Here is a 23,239-nt window from a genome sequence, read left to right as displayed (position 1 = left end):
TTCAGAAAACCTTCTAATAAGCTGATTTGCTGCTCAAGAAACATTTCTCATTATCATTGTTTAATAAAAAGAAAGTATCATTAATTTGAAATAGACATTTTAGTTAAAACCTAAATCTTTACTCTGACTTTTGGTTGATGTATCTTTGCTGAATAAAATATTAATTTCTTAAAATTTTATTTCTTAGAACAAAAAAAAAAGTCTTACTGACTGCAAATTTTTTTAATCGAAGTGTAATGTATATAAGGCATGAGTATGATGTCATTTTCACCCCAATTAATTATCTAGTTTTCATGCCACATCATACCAATCTGTTTTTTTCCAGTCTGAAGAACGCAAGATCAACCCTCAGGTGTCTCTCTACCTGCTGTCACAGGTAAAGTAACTTGCTTCAGTTTTGTTGAGACTTGCAATGAGAAGAATAGCCACCATTCATACAGGCAGTGTGAGCTGTACACATGTGGTCAAGCGCTAACATATGACGTCCCTCTGTCTCTAGGTGTTCCTGATCATCCACTACCAGCCGCTTGTCCACTCCCTGGCTGATGTCATTCTGAACGGAGACCTGTCAGTGTTTATTCTGCAGACTGAGCAGAGCGCTCACAAAACTTCAGTGAGTACATTTGCCAATTGGCATCTTCATTTGGATTTGCATTCAAGTGTTAACCAGAAGGATGCCAGATTGATCCCAACAAGGAGACATGAGTAATTTAGTAGGTTTTATGGAAAGAAGTGGCTCCTTGTTTAAGGCCACAAGAGGGCGCATCGAGCATAAAATAACATGACTACCTATGAAAAAAAGTGCATAATGTTTAAAATAATGTTTATAAACCAATTATAATTAAGTTGCTTAAACAACTATAAACAAAAAAACATCATGTATGCATTCATAGTTTAATACAAAAGGACAAAATATTTTTTTTGTTTAAAGGTGCCATAGAATGCAAAAATCACTTTCATAAGGTTTTTGAACACAGTTGTGTGGCCGCAGTGTGTGAAAACAACCAGCCTATAATGGTAAAAATCCACTCACTCATTGTTTTTTTAATTCAGAAAAATCATAAACCGTCTCACCACATAAGCAGTTCCAGACTATGACAACATTAGTGACATTAGTATCAGTATTATTAACATTAGTATTAGTGATACTCTCTGCCCTATTAGCATATTCACAGCCCTGAGTGGGAAGCAGCAGTCTGCCATTACTGCTTTCTTGCTGTAGCTGCTGGAGGTACGATGTCAGTACCAAAGAGCCATTAAAAGTGTCGTGTGTTGGGATGCACCAACAAACATAGGAGTCTCCATAGACCGCTGAGGACACCGTGGTTGAATTTCATTTTTGAAGGAAATGTCCCGGAAAAAAACGAAAAGTCCTATAGTTTGTGTTGACATTTTACATCAGACTCGACTGCCTAACAAACGAGGGTCAGTTCAGTGCTTGAGTTGTGCAAAAATTTCTTCTGAAAAGATGGATCAATACCAACACTTTGTGTGCAAACTTCCTGACAAAGTTAGCATCAAGCATCATATTTTGTTTTTTGAGAGCAAACTTTTTGGCTCTCTGTAAGGCTAACGTTGCTAAAGCTTCTGTTGTCTCTGCCTGTTTTCACTGCTGCCTTCATGTGCTACCAGAATGAACATGAATAGGAATGTGGTAGTTAAAAATTCCGTTTGAAAGCACAGTGTGAGGTCAGTAACACGGTCACCGTAACACCGATCTGCCACGAGCATGAGCTCTTGAAGCTCTACACTATTCTGAGAAGGGAGCAGGGTTTTCAAAAGTCCTGTTGCGATAGTCGATAAATCATTTAATTGCATGATAAAAATAATTTAAGAATTTTTTTGCCCGCTATAATTTCTTTTTTCAATTTTTATCTAAAAAACTGTAACATGTCATGATGTGGGGTTAGTCTGGAGTGCAGCCTGTGGACAGCCCGTGGCAGAAAACACCCTCTCCGATGGCACAGATGTCCCAGGAATAAAGAGATAATGTCTCGCTAGAGTGGCCAGCTTTGGGAAGCACCTTTCTTTTGCTTGTGGATGTTTGTGTCTCAAGTGATATTGCTTTGTACTTGCACAACTGCTTTATTTTAATACCGCTTAGCATATTTTGCAAGTAACTTCGTTGCCCTTTCTGTCGAAATGGGCCTAATTTTTGCTTGCTTCATTTGGCTTGCTCAGCTGTCTGTAGGCCCAGTGAGTTAACACACACTCACACACACATATATTATTATTATTATTATTATTATTATTACCATGCAGCAAAATAAAAAATAGTATAAGGGGCCATTCACGTCGCGCCTAAAAACGCGTGGAAAACGCTAGGTGCTCGCTCCGTCTTTCGCTCCTGAGTCGGCTGTTATTGCTATGCATCCATCAGCTGCAATATCCATTACAACAAGGAAATTTCAGTTTGGGTGCACCCCATTTTTCAAAAACAATGGAGGATTTTACCCCGAGGGAAGCTGATTGAGTTGGTTCTTTTCAAATGACCTGGTGCGCTTTCGTCTTTCTGAAAAGTTGAGATGTTTTTAACTAGATGTGTTACAAAGGGGCCTGGAAAAAATGAGCGCATCGCTTCCATAATGAGCGCGCATACCACATTTGAAAAAACAAACTTGAGCGCCCAAAAGACGCGATATGTGAACTAGGGCTGAAACGATTACTCGATTAACTGATTATAAAAGCTCCTCGAGGCAAAAACTATGCCTCGAAGCCTCGTTAAATTCCTGTGACGCACACTATACATGCAGGGATCTGATACACACGGACCGTTGTTCAATTTTCAGGAAGCACTAATGCGTGATACATTTTGAATTTAGTTGGCACGATGGCGGAGAGTAAAGATGTCCATAAACGGCAGAGAATGTCTAAAGTTTGGGATCATTACATTCTTAAAAAAATAGAAGAGAACAAGGTGCAATGTGTCTACTGCAAAGTAGACCTGGCATTCCACAGCAGTACGATTTCTATGATTCAGCATCTGAACCGAAAACATCCACTCCATGCTGTTTCACCAAGCATCGCTGAAACAAGGCAACGTAGCCTAAGCCTATACATTTATGTTCGCTGATTTTACTCCCATACTGCATTTGTAGCGATGTCGTGATGCGGTTTGACTAGATATTATGTTTAGCTTTGATGTTTTTAAGTAGTAAACGTATTCACGTTCAATTACAAGAGAGTATAGCCTAAAATAAAAGAACCCCTTCTCTCACACACACACACACACACACACGCATGCATGCACCCTCGTCTCTCTCACGCGCTAGTTAGACCAATCGAGGCAATGCATCACATATGTTTAAACTTATGTAGCCATGCAACAATAACTTCAGCATGCATTCACTGTATACACTAGGACGTGATGTTGTGATGCGATATTTCGAACAGATGCTTCACCTATAATGCACCACAATGCAAGTTATGCAAGCCAAATTCAGCGTTTAATTGAAAATGAATGTCTATATTTCTGCCGTACCAAACTGAAATGAAGCAAATGGTCTGACTGGGACGTCACTCTGCCTCACGCATGGCATGCGTGCACACACACACTAACACACACATACACAGGTTGCTAGACTTAACTGTATTGTTATATAATTGTTGGCACTGCCACTTATAAACACTAAATGTGTAAAAATTGCGATAAATAGGCTTAGTTTTGGAGCCAAATGTTCAATCAATACCTCTGTTTTTTATTTATTTTTTTATATAATAAAAGCCAAATGCTTGACCATTTTACAGCCACATCATTTTCGTTATGCATTATTTGTTTTGGTTGTTTAAAAACACACAAATGTATCCTATTAATCAATCGATTAAGTGCTAGATTAATCGATTACAAAAAGAATCGATAGCTGCAGCCCTAATGTGAACGGCCCTTTCATCAGTCAAAATGTTTACTTTCGGTTAACGGTTCAACGGTCAATATGAGCATTCCTAACTGGCATATAAACATAATAAAACATACAAACATACAAAACTAATACATTTTAAGCCACACAAAGTCAACGTGTTAGTATTTCTTGCTCGGAATCTGCCATAAATTAAAAGTTTATTGATCTTTGAAAAGGTGTACCCGCGTTATTATGGCATTATCATTCTATTAGTTGAAACTGGTCTTAGAACGACAATATTATCGTTTATCGTGATAATTTCTTGGACAATTTATCGTCCAGTAAAATTTTTCGTAACAGGCCTACCAAGGAGGATAATGCTTTCGTCCCATATGCAGCCTGGCAAAGAAACATCCTGCTATGGTCTCAGAACAGATTTCTGTCGATCCGAGCGGTACACATCGCCGGACACTTGAACTTCGGAGCGGATTTGCTCTGGAGAAAGGGGAATGGAGATTGCACCCCCCAAAAAGGTCAGATATATATGGTGACCATTTGGACAGGCGGAAGTGGACTTATTCATGTTGAGCACGACTGCTCATTGCCCGCTATGTTTCTCCCTACCCCTCCCATCACCCCATCAGACTGGACGCTCTAGCCCACAAATGGCCCACAACCACTTTGTATGCTTTTTTTCCTTCGATTCGGCTAATTCCAGTTGTGTTTTTCCGAATATGGTTAGACAGAGTTTAACAACTATTGTTGGTATCTCCGTGGTGGCTCACTCAGCTGTGGTTTGCAGAATTGTTTAGTCTGTTAGTGGGTTCTCCGTGGGAGATTCCCCTCAGACAAGACTTGCTGTCGCAAGCCCAAGGAAGGATCTAGCACCCAAGGCTAGATCTGTGGAAGCTGTGGGCGTGGCCTTTGAGCAGAGCGTTTACTACCTGGTGTAGACTTTGTAATGTTGATCCAATTTACTGCCCTGTCACTTCAGTACTGGAGTTTCTTTAAAACCTTTTTTTAAGGGGAGTAACACCAGCTACTCTTAAGTGTATGTGGCAGCCATATCAGCTAATCACATGTACGTAGACCGCGTCTCAGTGGTCTCTAGATTTATGCAGGGTTCTTCAACCCTGTGGCGGGGTTAGGAGATCTAAGCCTTTGTCCTGTAGGACACTGAAGATCTATGTTGATAGTACAACCCGATGGCGTGAGTCCGACCTGCTGTTATTTGTTTTGGGAGTAAAATATGTATGTAACCACAGTTTCCTGAATAGGGAACGAGATGCTGTGGTTCGGGCCGTTCCATACGTTGATAGCCTTTACTTGGTATCATGAAATCTGAGTGAAATAGCGTGCGGCATGCATAAGACAGTGCCAAATACTATTTGGCCAGTAAGATTGGCGGGATGGTATAGGGCTTCAGACATTCATCACATCAATAGGTGTTCCCATACGAAAAAAAAAGTTTTGACATTTGCCAAGTATGGTAACTCAGAATTGGTGCTCTGCATTTAACCCATCCAAGTGCACACACACAACAGTGAGAAGTGAACACACCGTGGTAAACTTACACTTAGCCTCCAACTAACACACTAGCGAGTAAAAAAAAAAAGTGATTTACTCACAATGTAGAGGGTTGTTAGAACTCAGTTATAGTGAAAAATAGGAAATTTAACTTTTGACAATATGGGACCTTTAAGTTATTGAATATGGGACCGTTAGTTATTGAAGTTGTAGCAGCTGCCCGTTTTTTGCAAAAACAGTTTCATGGCAAGGAAAAATATTTATGGCCGGTAAATTTTCTGAAGTCACCAGCCACTGGCAGATGTGAAAGTTAGTTTTAGGCCCTGCTTGCAAGTGTAGAAATTAGGGCAAAATTATTGCAGTTTCCCTAGAGTAAGGTAAAATTATTATGAATATTAATATAATAATATTATTATTATTATTGTATGCTAATTAGCTTGGCTTCCAAATTCACCAGTCAGACTAATACACTATATCACAACTAAAAAGAGGGTTGAGTCTCCTTTAAATTTCAAGAACATTTACCAGATTTTTTATTTTTAGTTTGCACACTGAACCTATGTTGGTCCTCTTAATTTTGAACTCTCAAAGTCACCAGATTTATGAATTAACTTTAACATGTACAAAATTCTTTAAGGGGCTCTTGCTTTCAAAGCTAGCTTGCTATTGCTAGCCTTTCCGAAATCACCTACCATAAACCTTTAAAGGGCATTTATTTCTGTTTCACAATTACATGCATTTGGTAGATCTCTCTCTCTTTCTGGTTTATCGGCCTCGGTTTGATATTTACTGGGTGTCAAATGAGTTGTCTTGGTTACATCAAGCTGGCCAAACTTTCCTGTACCTCAAGGAAAATGCAATCAATGTGTCAGTTTTACAGTGACGCATGTGTCTAATTAGCTTGTTAAATGTTATCTCTTCTGTTGGTTACCTTAAAGATGTGAGTCGAGTGCTATTGCCTCACTTTTGTCCTTTATTAATATAAGATGTGTCGGTCACAAATAAACTTCTCAAAACTGGTAGTTACAAAACAACACTTCTCCAGTCTGTGGATGAGATGGTTGAAGAGGAGAAGAGAATTCTTCTTTGCGGTTTTGCCTCTGCCCTTGTTATTTTCATGAGGGTATTTACACTGAGGTAAGGCAGGCAGATAACAGCGCTGCGATATCAGTGGTGTTAATGGGCTGCTTTGATGTCTTCTCCACAGCAGACATCACTGCAGCGTGTAGGTGGATGTGAGACTGATTGTGTAGTGCAGCTTGTAGCACATAACTTGTTTTTGCTTTTTTTTATTGTCTGGATATCAGAATCCGGGCCAGGCCGTGCATATGCACATATGCAAATATTTGCAGTGAAAGCGTCCCGAATGTTTGGCTGGTTGAGTCGTTAGCATTCACCAGGCAAAAACAAAATCACTTAAATGTCAGATTTGTTTCTGAGAGAGTAGAATGTCATGCTTTCTTGAACTGTAGGTTTCGATTCTTTTGAGACTGTTATCATGTGAGTAGCGTCTCAGTACTGTTTGAATATACGTTTTTGCAATTATATTAGTTATTTAAAAATGTATGTGTATATATATATATATATATATATATATATATATATATATATATATATATATATATATATATATATATATATATATATATATATATATATATATATATATATATATATATTAGGGGTGTAACGGTTCACAAAATTCACGGTTCGATACGATACACTGATGTCACGGTTCGGTTCGGTTCGGTTCGATACGTTTTAGATACAGCAAAATGTAAAAACATCTCAACTTTTCAGAATGCCGCAAGCGCACCGCGGGTCATGTGACAAGAACCAACCAATCAGCTTCATCCTTTCCCGTAACAACGTTGAGAGCTCAGCCAAGATGAAGGAACAGCTGATCATAGTTGTATATGGATTGCAATTTTGAAATAAATTCAGTAGCAGAGCTACTGCAAGCAATTTTTAGAGCTGCAAATCCATTTATCCTTCGCTGAAATTTCCGCGTCTCATGGAGAGAGCACGTCATTGTTGCTTAGCAAAGACAGACGCCTCATGAGCGCTTCTGCCCGAGCGCTTTGGAAAGGAGGAGAAAGACACGCTTAGCGTTTTCCATGCGTTTTTAGGCACGATATGTGAACGGCCCCTAAGACGCTCGCTCACTCAGCACGCGCTGAAGGCTCGTTGCAAAATGTCTAATGCATTTAACAGACCAGAAATATAAGATCCTAAAATAACCAACAGGTCTGGTGTTTGGGTTGGATTCCCTGTAAGCTATAGTGTCTAAATGCTGCAGGGATAGTTTGCTGCGTGCATGTTTCTCCTTTTTTTCGTCTTTTCCCAGATAGTAGGCTACTGACGCATATATCCCAGATATTCCCGCTGGTTTTTTTTTTTTTTTTTTTTTGTAATCCCGCTGGTGTACCCTGTCATGTTGCAGATGCGACATACCGTTGTTTTTTTATCCACCACTCTCTTGCCATCACCATTATAGCTTAAAGGGAATCCAAAGTGCACCCAAACACCAGACCTGTTGGTTATTGGAGGATCTTCTCATTTCTAGTCTGTTAAACGCATTGGCTATTTTGCAACGAGCCTTCAGCGCGTACTGAGTGAGCGAGCGCCTGCTGAGTAGCCTAACATAAAGATATAAGATGGTGTTTTTTTCTTCTTCGGGAGTGTCAGGGGCGTTGCCTGTTACGTTGTTTGGGTTATTGGGCTACCTTGTTGAACGCATATCATTATATTTCTTTCTCTCTCTTTTTTTTTTTTTTCAAATATAATTAATTACTCCAACGAACCGTTCGGTATACATAATGCGTACCGCGTACCGAACCGAAAGCGTCGTACCGAACGGTTCAATACGAATACGCGTATCGTTACACCCCTAATATATATATATATATATATATATATATATATATATATATGTATATATATATATATATATATATATGTATATATGTGTATATATATATATATATATATATATATATATATATATATATATATATATATAGGCAATGCTAGTGGATAGTTATACATTTTTGCCATTACTCATACTTTGATGTGTAATTCAACACTCTAGCAGCCTATCAACAGACTAAAATGCACTATGAACATCTTAGCAACACCCTGGCAACAATCTATGATGTAATTTCCTGTGTAAAAATAAGCAGAGTATTTTATCATTTAATTTTGCTAGTTCTGAAAGCTAACAAATATTTAATATTGTTTGCTTTAGTTTAAATATAAGTGTGCATTCCTCTGCTTGTAAACAGGGTGCAGTGTATTTGTGTTCTGAGGGAGAGAAATTAATGACAGAATAATATTTTTTTGTTGTTGACTATCTAAACCTTTAAAAAGAAATCCAAGTTTGACTGATAATGTTGTGGTCAAAGATATATTCCTAGAATGGTTATTAAAAAGTGCTCTGGTAGACAAGCTTCAGTACACCACTCTGTATTTTTCTGATAAATGTATGCTTATCATCAGCAAAAAAAGAAAAAATAATGAAAGTGGCAGTCAGGCGGCCTCTTCAGGGAAATGGTCTCTCTTCTCATTTGTGTCAGTATTATCAAAAGCCATTTCCTCTTTCCCATTCTCTGGCTCTTTCTGTGGTCTGTTTCTGTGTCTCACCTCTCAGACTTAACCACAGCTTGCTCTACTAGACCCTTTTTTACAAGCTGACGGTAACCTGTCAAACCTGACTTCCCTAAACCAGTGCTGCATGTGTGACTGCAATTTTAAACCATTTCAAGAAAAGGGGACATTTAAGCAAACATGCTTTGCAGGATTTGTTTAATACAACAAACTGAACAAATTGTAAATGTTAAATTGCAAAGTTCTAAATGAAACGGCTGAAGATATAAACACGTACTGTAGATCATATAAACTGCACTGTGTTGAAGGTAAATAGACCGCAATCGCGACATTAAGTTTGCGTTAAGTGCTGTGATATGAAGTAATTTGCTGACTGCTACATTTGTTTTGGTTTGCACGAAACTGTTGATCGCATGCATATCCGTGCTGCCATGTACTGTAAACAAAACTCTGTATGCATCTGCAAAACTCAACAAATCATTATGATTTAATATCCTGGTTTTATTGCATTTCATATGAGAAAATGTTGTTTATAGCATATAGCAAATATAATGAGAATATGTGTGTGTGTGTGTGTGTGTGTGTGTGTGTGTGTGTGTGTGTGTAAAGGGATGCACAGAAGTTTTTGGTCTGGTTCTCATGAGCACTTGTAGATTTGGTTTTGTGCTCACAGAGCACAGTGTTACTCTTTAACTATTACTATAACAATAAAATAGTTATTAATAGTGATAATAGTATTATTGCATTTATTTATTTTGTATTTTAATAAAATAAACAAGTTTGAATAGATAACTATAAAAAATATTAATACTGATACTAGTATTATTATTATAACAAAAATATTTAAAATAATCAGTTTGAAAATACTATTATATTTAAAAATAATTTGAGTATAGAAAAAAAATACAGTTAGTTTATAGTACACTTAAAAATGCAATGCTAATGTTAACTTTTATAAATGAATTTTCATTATTTTCAAATCTAAAATCAGCAAGCTTTTATTTTGGTGGGTTTCTAGTAAGTAAATGTGCTGCCGGGTTTAGCGCTGCAGAGTGAAGAGCATAAGTGAAAGAAATGTCTCAGTTTTGCATTTTGCTCTGAAAGTGGCAGTGCATTGCCTAGATTTATGCTTTCAGTTTGAGTGGAAATCTTTTACAATATTACAGTTAGTCGATCTAAAACAGTGATTGTGCATGAAGAGCTGTCAACAATGTTGGTACGCAAATGAGCGGTCTGAGCATATTTTTACTAGGGTTGGGCGCTGTACCAGTATGAAAGTGACTACCAGTATTATGTTTTTCCATGATATGGATTTTTCTACACCGTGGATACCGTTATATATTCATGAATTCAAATTTAGCATTTATATAGTTTTGTAGCTTCGCAAATTTTAACACAAATGACAATAAAGAGATAAGGCTTAATGTTTTTGTCCTCTGTGTGCAGTGCCTACCTACACAGACATCAGATATCAAATACATAGAGCCTCGAAACAGCGTGATTGTTTAATGGCGTGATTTATGAATCAGAGTTATATTGTTGGAAGTCATATAGAAATACAAATGAACAATGCATGGTTCTGCTCTTACACCAGACTGCTACATATGCATATGCAACTAAATCTTCACTCTGGCGACTGAATTATGTCTAATTCTCAGATTTTACTAGCCAGTGTGAAAGTTATAAATATAAATTTAGCACACATATATTTTCACTCGCAGAACTGCCAGGTTTTTCGGTAGTGGGCGGAGCTAATACGCAATAGACAATCTCATTGGCTGGCGCTCACCTATTATCGTCCCTGTTTTGATTTCAGCAAATCAGTTCGAGCGAACGCACAACCTGATTAATGTTCAAGAATCCAGCAGCTCATTAATCCTTAGTGCTTATTATAGTGTTCTTATTAGTATCATTTGTATCATTATTATCTTATAGGTATTTTTGTTAGTATTTCCCAATTTTTTTCCCCAATAACACAGAATGACCAAAAAGCACCACCACCAGTCATTTCAGTTAAAATGTCTAATATGCATTATACATGGTTATCAAGTTTTAATTCTAAGTTCTATCATTAAGTAATATTTGATTATCATATAATAATGCTTGACTGACTGTTAAGAGAGTACTTTCAGATATCTCTCAGTCTGGCGCTTAAACTAAAATATTTACTAGCCAATGGCGATTCAATTGCCAAGGTGTCCTTAGAGGGTTGTGCGAAGTAAGTTACACTGTCAAGGTCCAGAAAAGTATGAAAGACATCATCAGAATGGTCCATCTGCCTTCAGTGGTTGACTGTAACATTAGGAAGCAACGAGAAGTATGTGAAGAAAGTGACTTTATTCTACAATTCATCTCATCTGTTTCTCTCTGCATCACTGAAGCACCATTTTGGAGAATAGGAGCTGAACACAAGCAGCTTTCACTTTTCTGTGTCAGCCGCAATACAAAGATACGTTTTCTGTGTGTATTTACATGTAGATTTGAGCAAAAACAGTGCATCCGTGCAGCGCAGCTGACAGAGAAGAGTGTACGCTGTTAGAAAAATAATATTTTTTGACCATTTTTGAGACTTGAATCAGACATGCATTTTTTACTGTACAAATAAAGGCAGTCTTGCTGAGCGAAGAGAATTATATTACTGATCCCAATTTGAACACTGTGAATTTTATAATACATTTATTTATAGAGATGTTGTAGGGTAATTATTTTTACCATTTATTGTTTTGCTTTTTTTTATTTTACAGAACAACAGTAAAATTATAATACAAACATTTATGATTGTCGATGGAGTTTTCTCTGCTTTTTCTCTGCTTTTATTGTGGCATAAACCCACAGGAAGTCCTCAGTGATTCTTTTTGTTGACAATAAAATGCAGATTTCTAAATGATTCTCAATACGAATTTGGGAAGATTGTCATATGCCTTCAAAAACATTCACAAAAATGTTACTGAGCAACTGACAAGTAACAGTTCCAGCGCAGATTTTCCTTGGACTTTTAACCCTGGCGTCACAAGCTTGTGCAGCACTGTCAGAATACATGCAATTTTGTGCATGCATTAGAAAATATGACATTCTGCACTTTATTTACTTATCATTTGATGCCACTTCAGTCATCATACAGTAGCCTAACCATTGGGTTGGGCGATATGGTCATTTTTCAAATCGTCATACCGTCAGCCCGTGAGATCAACGGTACACTATATTATCGTGCATGGGTGGAGCAAGAGCTATGTTCTTGTCATAGCATAACTATTTGCTGTTTTAAACCGTAAAGTTGAATTGAACTGATGCATCAGTCATACAGCGCTCCGGACCACGCGCCTCATGACGAGGCCGACGCACCGCCACAGAAACAAGAATGAGATGCATTCTAACATAACTGTGGCATTAAACTGTTAGAGAGGGCTCGTTTAAAATATTGCACACATATAATATAGGCCATTCAGATTACTTGTTAAAGTGCAATTAAATACCTTATATAAGCAGATGATGTACGTCTGTTTGTTGATGGAGTCTTTGTAACGGCCAAAACTCTGTATTTAGCATGCATCACATTATAGTGCCGAGTGCATGAAAATAATAACAAGGCGGCATAGTGAACTTCTCACTTCGCGGTGTGTGAGAGTGAGTGAAATGCGGTGCAGAAGTAAAATAGCTGGGCAGTTTGATTATAATAGGCTGCCTAATAAAGAAATAATAGCTATTATTATCTAATACATTAATAGGAGGATGAGCCAAATATAGTCTTGATTATCGACAAAGAAATCTGCTTATGTCGATATCTCTGACTATTATCAATATACGATTCTATCATCTATCGGCACAACCCTACTAACCACCAGCATCAGCCACCTCTTCTTCTCATCGGAGACATCACTAAACAGTCTCTCTCTCTGTCGGTGCTTCATGCTTTCTGCATCTTTTTCTGATAGTTTTAAATATTTCCACACTCCCGACATGTTTGCTGCATTAGTGCGTGCTTTTATTTAAACACGTTAGTCATTGTTTGGTAAATATTATTCGGCCGAGCACCGAATGTTCGAAAATTGGTGTATCACGTATACTAACTTATATATGGATATGGAAAAACATGTGGATTTAGTAGTTCGCTTCAGTTGGTTAAATGTAGGGTTATGTGTTTAAACGCATTACATTTGCTATTTTTATTGATTAATATTGTAATTTATTATTAAAGCTGAACAATAATGAATCATTGTGTTTTCGTAAAAACAATGAAACCATCAGATAACAGTGGTAAAACAACTGACAAAATCTCTCTATGCAATATCAAGATTTGAAATGTAAGCTCTTTATTGACTTTATACTGGTGTGGTTTTTGCACTCCACAACGCACATATTTCGTTATGTAAGCCGACAGCATTTTTCCCTTTATGAACGGAATGGATTGGCTACAAAATAGTTTTACGATTAATTTCAAATTATACATATTAATTTATGAAACTGCAGAAGTTTCATATTTATCTCTCCAAGTTCTGAATTTATACCAAAACTGAGATAAACCAACATTCGGTAATTTAAAAAACCATCAACATTAACATTTTTAGTAAGCACGTGGTCTGTTGTAGGACTGTGTTGTGAAGCGCTCGGTTGAGGAAGCCGGTGGGAATCCTTATGTAAATGCAAAGTTCTGGTCTATCTTTTGTTGTGGCTCTCGTTGCTCTGATGTACATCGATTTGCCTTACCCCATCACCGCACCGCCTCTAACCTACTTTCCTTTTCCCGTAAAGCCTGTGAAATAGAAGCTAGTACCTGTGTGTTACCAGCAAGTCTTTGCCACACAAACGCACACATACACGCACATCACATGACCTTCCTTCACCACAAGCCACAGGTGGAGGATGAGCACAGAAGGGACCAGGTCGGGTGTGTAGATCAGGATTTCAAACAGGTCCTTGTGCAGATGACAGGAAGTATGAAGTTTATGTAGTGCAGAGATGAAGGGCGAAACCGCCACCGTATTAGAAGCTTCCTCTGTTTTCTCATTATACGATTTACATACTGCACAACAATCAGGGTGCATGTGTTAGCACAGGCACACCTGCTGCGTAGTTTGCTGGAAGCACACCTGTAGCCTGGTGGCATGCTTAAGTGACCCCATTTCGGGAGTTTAAAAAAGCACAATTCAGCGTTTCTGCAAATGCTGCTAGGTCATTTGGGTGGGCTGAGCTGACGGATACGTTCACATCAGTGCAACATACATCAGTCTGATGTCACAGATCTGTTGTTTTGATTAAAATGATGTCACACATATAAGAAGGCATGCAACACGTTATACGACCACGCATTAGCCTTTAGTAAACCCCTAGATGTGTTTTATATATATATATATTTGACTGATCTTGATAGCAGAGGCACAAAGTGTGAGGTCATCACAAAGGCTGATCAGCTGCCTTGTATCTATTCAGTCATTTCTCGTAAATAGCTAGTCTTGACGATATACTTTGCACTTTGAATAGAATTCACTCATTAAGTCTGTGACCACAAGCAGACCACAGATGGCTCTTTTTTTTTTTTTTTTTTTTTGCAAGTGTGGTGTCCTACTGAGTGCTCCACTTCTCAGCTGCGAGCACATGTTCTTCGAACCGTCTCACTGTGACCTGTTGTGGTCCTGTTTTTTTTTTTTTCGAGAGTTGTTTTTAACTCTTGCGCTGCCAGACACCTTATGATCCTTAAAGCTGTTTTCTGAACATGAAGAGAAACTGTAGATCGAGAACATCATTTCACACATCGAAACAGTAGAGGTGGGTTCTTTGAATCCTCGCAGGCGTTCTTTGAAAAGCAGACCGAGTGGTTCAGAGAGCAATAGTGCAACTGTGAGACCACGAGCAGGTGATTGTTCACAGTGTTTTCCTGCTGTTCTGAGAATGAACAGCTTATCTCTTGTGCTGTTGTCGTAAATGAGGTTGGGGGTCCTTTTGTGTTATGCCCAGCAGCACTGCCTAGTGCTTGTAATGTGTGAGTTATTGGAGCTCCTCGGAAACGTTTCTGCTGTCCGTGCTGCACTTACTATGCGTGTCCTTGACTATTTAGCAGCTGTTTCCGGTCTTAGCGGGTTCTTGTTTCTGAGAAGCCAGAGACTGTTTTCCTTTCACTGCTTCTTTAAGTTCTGCAGACGTTGTAAAAGCAGCTATTGCTGTTATGGTTTAAGTGTGTGTATGTTGTGCCAAGACCAAGCAGGAATAAGTTTATTATATGTATTTGTTTTATAGGAAAATATTAGAAAAATGTGCAGAGTTTTTATAATATGTATATATGTATAGAAAAATGTATGGATTGTTTATATATTGAAATATCATATTTAAATATTCACATTTGCATATATAAATACCTAATAAACTTATTTATGTTTTAAGACAAAGTTTCTGTTTCCTCTAAACTGTACATTTGAAATAAATGTTTAACATAATAAAAAATAAATAAATGAATATATATATATATATATATATATATATATATATATATATATATATATATATATATATATATGTAATGTGTATATACACACATACAGACATACCCCTTCCTTTTTTATGTTTTGTTGTTACTGAATAGTTAAACTGTTTTAAATAGTTTTTCCTCATATAAACTCCTCTCACTCTTTATATATATATATATATATTATATATATATATATATATATATATATATATATATATATATATATATATATATATATATATTAGGGCTGGTAAGCAATTAAAAGTTTTAATCTAATTAATTACATGATGTGGTGATTAATCTAATTAATCGCACATCAAATTTGGAGAAATTACTCATATAAAGTATATAAAGTCATTCTTGTACAAAGCATCAAACAGAGATTACAAAATGAAGGTTCAGCAAGAAATATTTTGTTTGATTACATATGCTCTTTTGGACCATGTGAGTAAATGATGACAGAACTGTCATTTTTGCTTGGGTGAACTATAACTTTAATAATTAATTTTCTTAATTTTATTATTATTTCTATGAAAATATTTAATAATTCCTTTAATGAAATGAAACTCTAAATAATAAACTAAAACTGCCAGTAGGTGCTGGTAAATGTCTTATTGATTAAGTCATCGAGTTATTTATTCATTCATTTGATTCGTTCAAATGGCTGATTCATTCAGAAGTGAAGTAAATGGTTCTTTATGAATGGTTCATTGAATCATTAAGCTTTTTTTTTTTTTTTTTTTTTTTTTTTTAATTACACAATATTAACTTCTTAATGAACTGCTGTTAAAGATGAGTATCACATTTGCACTCGTGCATTTTCTTAACTATGTGATGATATGAGACAAAATTTAAAACGTGCATTTTGCCCCATATCTTGAATTTTAGGGATATTCTCTAGGCTCTATCACGCAGTAAGTTGTTGCCCTGCCTCATATTAGTCATCAGTCGACTGTATGAAAAGGCAGATGATCCATACAGGTCTGGGGCGGGACAAGTGCGTTAAATGCGTTAATAATTTTAACGCATTATTTTTCTCCATAATCTAATTAACGCATTAAATCACCAGCCCTATATATATATATATATATATATATATATATATATATATATATATATATATATATATATATATATATATATATATATATATCTATCAGAGATTCCGCTAGAAAAAAATGGTGCCGGTTTTCCGGACATTGTGATGATATGCCGGTCAAATATCGCCTCTTAGTTGAGGAAAACTGAAAGCAGTTTATGTAACTTAAAAAATGACATAATCAGGCCATATATGCAACATGTTTATTACCCCAACTTTCAAACAGACGAAAAAAAAAACATGAACGTCCGATTGGCGTCAATCAACCAATTGTTTTTTACTATGGTTTCACATTTCATAGTTTAACAAACCAACCCCCCTTCCCCACATAAAATATCCGAATATAGCATTGTTTTTATTCAAGCAAACTTAATTATAAACTCAGTATGTCTCATTTAGCTGGTAACATTTAAATTGGGCACCGTGTGAAATGACTCGTCATTTTTGGCTACTTTTTACGCTTTTTTGCAGCGCTGAATTGTGCAGCTGCCGACTTAAAATCGAAACTTCCTAGTGTCTCTCCAAAACTTGCAATGCGCATAAGCCGCGTAACCTTGTTCTCCGCAAGGCGACTTCGCTGCTTCGTCTTGATCCGATTTTGCAGCGAGAACCCCCTCTCTGCAGGAACACTCGAGACAGGGATTACACAGGCTATCTTGGCGAGCTTGGTCCACTCTGGATACATTTCGTTGAAATCACATATGAGGACCGGAGAGATTTAATTTTGTCGGACATTTAATTTTTTTCCCGGCCAATGTCCGGTAATTACCGGACAACGTAAACCCTGATATATATATATATATATATATATATATATATATATATATATATATATATATATATATATATATATATATATATATATATAGTATTATCAATATAATAATAACAATATTATAACTATTATACCCAAGAAGAAAGATTTTCATGACCATCAAACACTGTAAATATTAGTCATACGCCTCATCCATTGGTCATTTCATTTTAGAGCAATGCCGGTGTTCGTCGCTTCACCAAGCCCACGGAAAGTCTGGAGCGTTCCTTGGAAATGAGTCGTCACCGTGGGAGAAAGAGGACCCAGAAAAGACCCAACTACAAAAATGTGGGCGAGGAAGAAGAGGAAGAGCGGGGATCAGAAGAAGGGCTGGAAGAAGAGAAGGAAAAGGCTAAAGGTACAGAGGCTAGTTCAAAGGCCAGCAGGACAAGTGGGGACAAGGAAGGTGAGTAGCACTAGATGAATGTCCCAGCATTACTGATTGACCCTCCATTCTTTGGATCACACCACACCACACTTAGGCTGTGGCTCTGCTCTCAAAACTGAATGAACTTCACGCAAATTTATGGTGAGGCTTAAATAGATACATTTTTTATCTATTTTTTTTATCTATATCAAAAAGATACATTTTATGGTGATTTACCCAAGTAGGATATAGATTGGAACAATAATCCTATCAACCGATCAGATTTTAGGTTTAAGGTCCTTGCACAGGTAATTGAGTCCAGAATTTCTGTATGAGTTGTTTCATATTTGTCATTCTAAACATTTGCCATGCACAGAAACCTCTGATGCATGTTAATTAATCCATTGTGAAAAAAAATCACAAAACAATTTAAAATGGCATCTTCAAGCAGTGAGGATGATTTTGTTGTCCTCTCTCTTCTTAAAAAGTGAAAAAGAAACAGGAAATATTGGATCCATCCTCCAATCCAAGGAGAGTTCCATCTCCTTATCAAGGAGCTGATTCAAAGTTTACTTCACAATGTCAGAGCCACATATTAAAAAGAAGACCACCAACTTCCATGAACTCAGTGTGTACGGACATATGCAGTGTTTTGTGCAGTGAGAAGAAGTGGATCTACTTGTTTTGTTTGTTTTGCATTTGCTTGTACGGTGGCTCTGAATTGTCAAATCCCCTCTCAAAATCCTTGCATGCAAGGGCCTTTAGACTTAATTTATACTTAATGGGGTTAATTTGAACAATGTTCTAATTATTTCCCAATGATTTCATGGATATGTTAGGGTTTGGTCTTTGATTGTTTCTGAGCAATGTTGTTCCAGGACCAACAATGATGACAGTGTTAATCCAGCAGTATGTCCTACTTGGCTAAATTATGTTTTGCCAGTTGCGAGAGTACTCCACCTTCTCATGTCATTTCTGTGTTTGGACACAGTCACTTTGCTCCATATTCATTTTGTGCGCCCCATTTCTCGGATTGGGCAAAACCTCACCCCCACCCTCTTCTACGTTGGTAGACATTATTGTGTCTCCTTAATCTTGTTGGGAGTTGTCAGACTTGACAGGGAAAGTGAGCTTATCCCTGTCTCCTGTCGTATTCACTCCTCTGTGTGATTCATTTCCTCAGTCATCCTTCCCCTCGGTGGCCAACAGGTTGAATGTTTAAATTGCAGTTTCAGTTCAGCTACAAAGGACTCTACATGATCCCAACCGAGGAATAAAGGTCTTACCTTGCGAAACAATTGGTCATTTTCTTAAAAAAATAAAAATGTATGTACTGTGAGGAGTGGGACGGGCCGAGAGCCGTGGGAACGGAGCGAGGCTGAAGGAATTGAATGGTAACGCCTCTCATCGGTCTCGAGTCTCACGGAGAAGGAATTGTCATGATATATGAAGTTTTTTGTTATTAAATAGTTTAAATGTTCACCAGTTCCCACTGCCTCCTTCCTGATCTGCGAACTTTGTTACATATACCTTTTAACCACAAATGCACGTCTTGCACCAGCTCTGCGATGCGCGACCACAAATTCACGCATAAATATCTAATACATAATCTATAATCCATATATAATCTGTTCTGCGGAACTCTGCAGTTTTCCCCCTGACAATCAGTGCCAAATATGTTTAAAGAAAAATACATTACAATTACAATTCAATCTGGTGGTCACTACAATAAAATTCTAGAAAACATTCCCTTGTGGTTTGGGCTGTTAGATTCAGTTTTGAAAGTTATTAAATGCAACCAAGTGGTTTCCGTTTTTGAAATGTCTGCAGGCATATAATCTTTTCAAGGGAAATCCATTAGTGTAACTTGAGACAGCTAAGATCAGCTTTATGCAGGGATCTTCCATGACAGACATCTGACATACACAGTGCCAAAATCCATCTCTGCTGTTATACTCTCTATGTTGTGTTTGTGTTTTGCAGAAATTGAGATGGTGGTGATGGAAAAAGGTAGGATCTCTGAAGTGTCCACGTTGACGGAACAGAACATTACAGACGAGGAGAAGAGCGCGGCAGCGGCACGATCTGAGGGACAAAGGAGCAGGTACACAAGCAACCACCTCCTTAATCGCAGACCTAGAAGAAAACATAGCTCTCTTTAGACTTGGAAAACACACATATTTTAACAACTAGGGCTGTCACTTTTGTGAAAAAATCATTTTCGATTTTTAAAACATAAGTGTTCATTGAATCGATTTTAAAATCGCATTTTCCATGTCTAAAAAAAAAAGACGTTTCCCTTTTCAACGTCAAATAACGGACGAATGTAAAGAGAGCTGGAAATGCACAAGTCAGCAATATTTCTTATTTATTGGCATGAAGTTTCGTGCAGAATAATAAACAGCAACAGCAGTGCAACATTCTCGAAAAAATATATATGCAGTGGGGGCGGCTGCCATAACAAAAGAAAAACATCACTGCAGGCTTCAACCCGGCTGCATTTATGATTTAGTCAATTTAAAAATCTCCAAGATTATTTTAAATAATGATTCAATACATTTCAAACAACTGTTCAAAAAATGAAACTTTAAATGTTCCAGCAGTTAAGAAGACGTGCTCCGACCACACTGATGTCCCAGGGACACTCAGGTACAGCTGTGCAAGGTGGTGGTATTACTGCAAATTTTTCTTCACAAAAACCGGTCGCTGTCAGCTTGCAATGGTCCTTTTCATAACTCAGAATCTTCTGTAACTATATGCGCGAATGAGGCGAATTCGCGTCTACCGCACCGCGAGACCTCAACACGCGTGTAAACGCGTCTTTACATTGACTTAACATTGAAATCATTTGTGCCAGACGCTCTATTCGTGTTTGGTGTGAACGCAGCATAAGAGGTTGCTTTCGACGTCACTGGGTCTTGTAGGCGCATAAAACTGCTGGTATTTTCTGTCTAGCTTTTGCAACGCATTCTACACTTTCGGACTTTATTTTCTTTTTCTGCTAGTTTGTGAGTTTTGTTACATCTATATTTTTTCATTGTCTAATTATTTTAAAATTAATAGTTGTACATATTTGGTTAAAATCGATTCCCTATTTTCATTTTCGAAACTTTTTTTGGTTGGTCCGATTGATTGTGCAATCGATTTTCGAACTAAAAGTGACAGCCCTATTAACAACATTATAATTTTAAGAATGTCCACAAATTTTTGTCAGATTACGCTAACCTGCTGTGACATTTTCATTAAGGATCAGATGCATTTTTTTTTGCAGCTCCGCCTTTTAGTTGAAGATAAACATGAGAAGCAGCAGTTTGGTATATCTATTAAAACTGTATTGTAGTCCAAAATTGTGCTTTATGAGTGTTAGCATTGTTAAAGGATGTTATCATTGAACCAGTGACCCTGCAACTGGCTTTTTATGCGCCGTTCATCGAATTGCAGCAAAGCTCCCCTATTTAGATTGGCGTGCTCCACAGAAAGAGGGCCAAGGACGTGTTCAGACTATACCACCAGCCTTTCAAAAGCAATATTAATTTGTTTTCTCTATCCCAAGAAGTACATGGCATGCATGTGAAAAAGCAGGATTCTTATGAATACTCTGCATGGACATGATTTGATACTTAAGAAGAAGAGTTTACACCGCTGGGGAATATTTTTAGTTATGGAGGGAGGGAGGTAACTAGAGTTTAGTCTGGATATGAGCACTTGTTATAGCCAGTCTCAGTTTGGTCTGATTTATAGACACATATAGCTCACCTAGTAAATGCCTTTTGCAACACTCAAAGAATACACTATGTCATCACAAACTGTGCAATACACGTTGTACACATTGTTCTGTTTTTAATATTCCCAGCAGAGAATGAAAGAATAGCTGTGATCTTCTTACTTGTTGTTCTAGGCCCTTCTTGGACATGTTGTATAATGCACTGGACTGTGACTCAGAGGATTACCAGGCTCTGTTTGTGCTTTGTCTCCTGTATGCCATGTCTCACAGTAAAGGTATCTCATCTGTCTCTTCAGGGATAACAGTCACGAACAAAACACTCAAAAGAAATGGATAATTATTGTAATAGATATGAAAGGGTTTTTGTATCAAATATTTAACTTAATTTTTGCCATTACACAAATAAATTACTTATTTTTATAATATTTACTTACCATTTTTAAAAAAATTATCCAACCATTCAAAATGTTTGCATATAAACTTGTTTGCATACTAAATACTATAATACAATGGTTATATAGTTACTTTTAAAAAGTTTTAGTCCACTTTACATTGGCAACATCACATTCCAACATTCTGTTCTTTATCTCTTGTTGGTTTGTGTGTGCATGTGCAGGTATAAACCTGGAGCTCTTAGAGAGGATCCAGCTACCCGTGCCAAATCAAGAGAGGAGCTCTTACAGTCAGGTGTTGGTGGAAAGAGTGATCCGAATCATGAGCCAGGCTGCTCAGCCAGGTACACACACACACACATACACACACACACGCATGGCTTGTTCTCACTACTGTACTTTACAGACTGATTCCAAATATAATCCTTCACCTGCTTAGACACACTAATTAAACTTTACACACTGCAAATTCCATTGGTGTGCCTGAACTTGACTGGGCAGACCAAAACACTCACTGTTTATTCAGAGTAGTCCTTTACTCGTATTTTAATGCAGTGATTGTGCAACATTTTTATGTACACAAACAGCTTAAACAAAGCTTCTTCTGTGTGTCTTGTTTGGTGAATGTCAGTTAAGGTTTCTACATCAAACTTGTTGCTTGTCAAAAACTAAAGTGGTTTCTCTTTCTAAAGCAAACCCTGTTTTTTTATACAGTTAATGATCTGTGTATGTTTAGCATGTTCTGCTCTGCAATAAAAAAATTAAATAAAAAAAACTAAAGTTGTAAATTCAAAATGGACCTGCTCTCTTTACTTGTGTACTTAAAATTATATATCTGATTTTAGTGTTTGTGATTCATCAGTGCAAATCATTCTAGACTGTTTATTTTCATCCAATAACTTTCTCTGCCTTTGAACCAGTGCAAATTTTGTATTATTTATTAAATATTACAGTATTTATTCATATTTTGAATTCACTTTTGTTTTGACTTTTCATTTCAATTATAGTTTGCTTTTTTTATTTTTCGTAAAAAGCATACTGTTAGTAGCAGCTAAGTCACATTTTATTATTTAATTCAGAAATTTTTTAACTTTTAAAATGATTAAAAAATTTACTTATTTAAAAAGGTTTTAAAAACAGTTAGAAACAGAAAATGCTTTTACATTTAAAAAACAGTGAAAATACAGTGCAATCAGTTCGGACATCGCACAGTGCTCATTCAGTAAATGCACAGCTAAACAGATGAGTTTTGAGTCTAGATTTAAATGTGACTAGTGTTTTAGCACATCTGATCTCTTCTGGAAGCTGATTCCAACTGCGGGCAGCATAGTAACTAAAGGAGGACTCCCCTTGTTTTGTGTGAACCCTTGGTATTTCTAACTGACTCAATCCTAGTGATCTGAGTGCTCTG

At 37.0% G+C, this 23,239-nt stretch overlaps 1 protein-coding gene across 3 annotated transcripts in view; it reads left to right on the top strand.

The window, feature by feature from the left end:
- Window positions 1–23,239, top strand: part of LOC127948552 (protein CLEC16A) — a 56,793-nt gene that overhangs the window by 6,274 nt on the left and 27,280 nt on the right. For 2 of the 3 annotated variants that reach the window (XM_052545029.1, XM_052545046.1), the window contains 6 exons: window positions 326–376; window positions 500–613; window positions 17,520–17,751; window positions 19,696–19,816; window positions 21,611–21,711; window positions 22,053–22,172. In XM_052545029.1, coding sequence (XP_052400989.1) covers window positions 326–376; window positions 500–613; window positions 17,520–17,751; window positions 19,696–19,816; window positions 21,611–21,711; window positions 22,053–22,172 — 739 coding nt within the window. The remainder of the gene's footprint in view (window positions 1–325; window positions 377–499; window positions 614–17,519; window positions 17,752–19,695; window positions 19,817–21,610; window positions 21,712–22,052; window positions 22,173–23,239) is intronic. The other variant, XM_052545037.1, reaches the window with a different exon arrangement.

This window comes from Carassius gibelio, chromosome A3, assembly GCF_023724105.1.
Source record: "Carassius gibelio isolate Cgi1373 ecotype wild population from Czech Republic chromosome A3, carGib1.2-hapl.c, whole genome shotgun sequence".
Taxonomy (NCBI): Eukaryota; Metazoa; Chordata; class Actinopteri; order Cypriniformes; family Cyprinidae; genus Carassius; species Carassius gibelio.
Note: the sequence above shows the minus strand (reverse complement) of the source record. Positions and strands in the feature narration are given on the sequence as shown.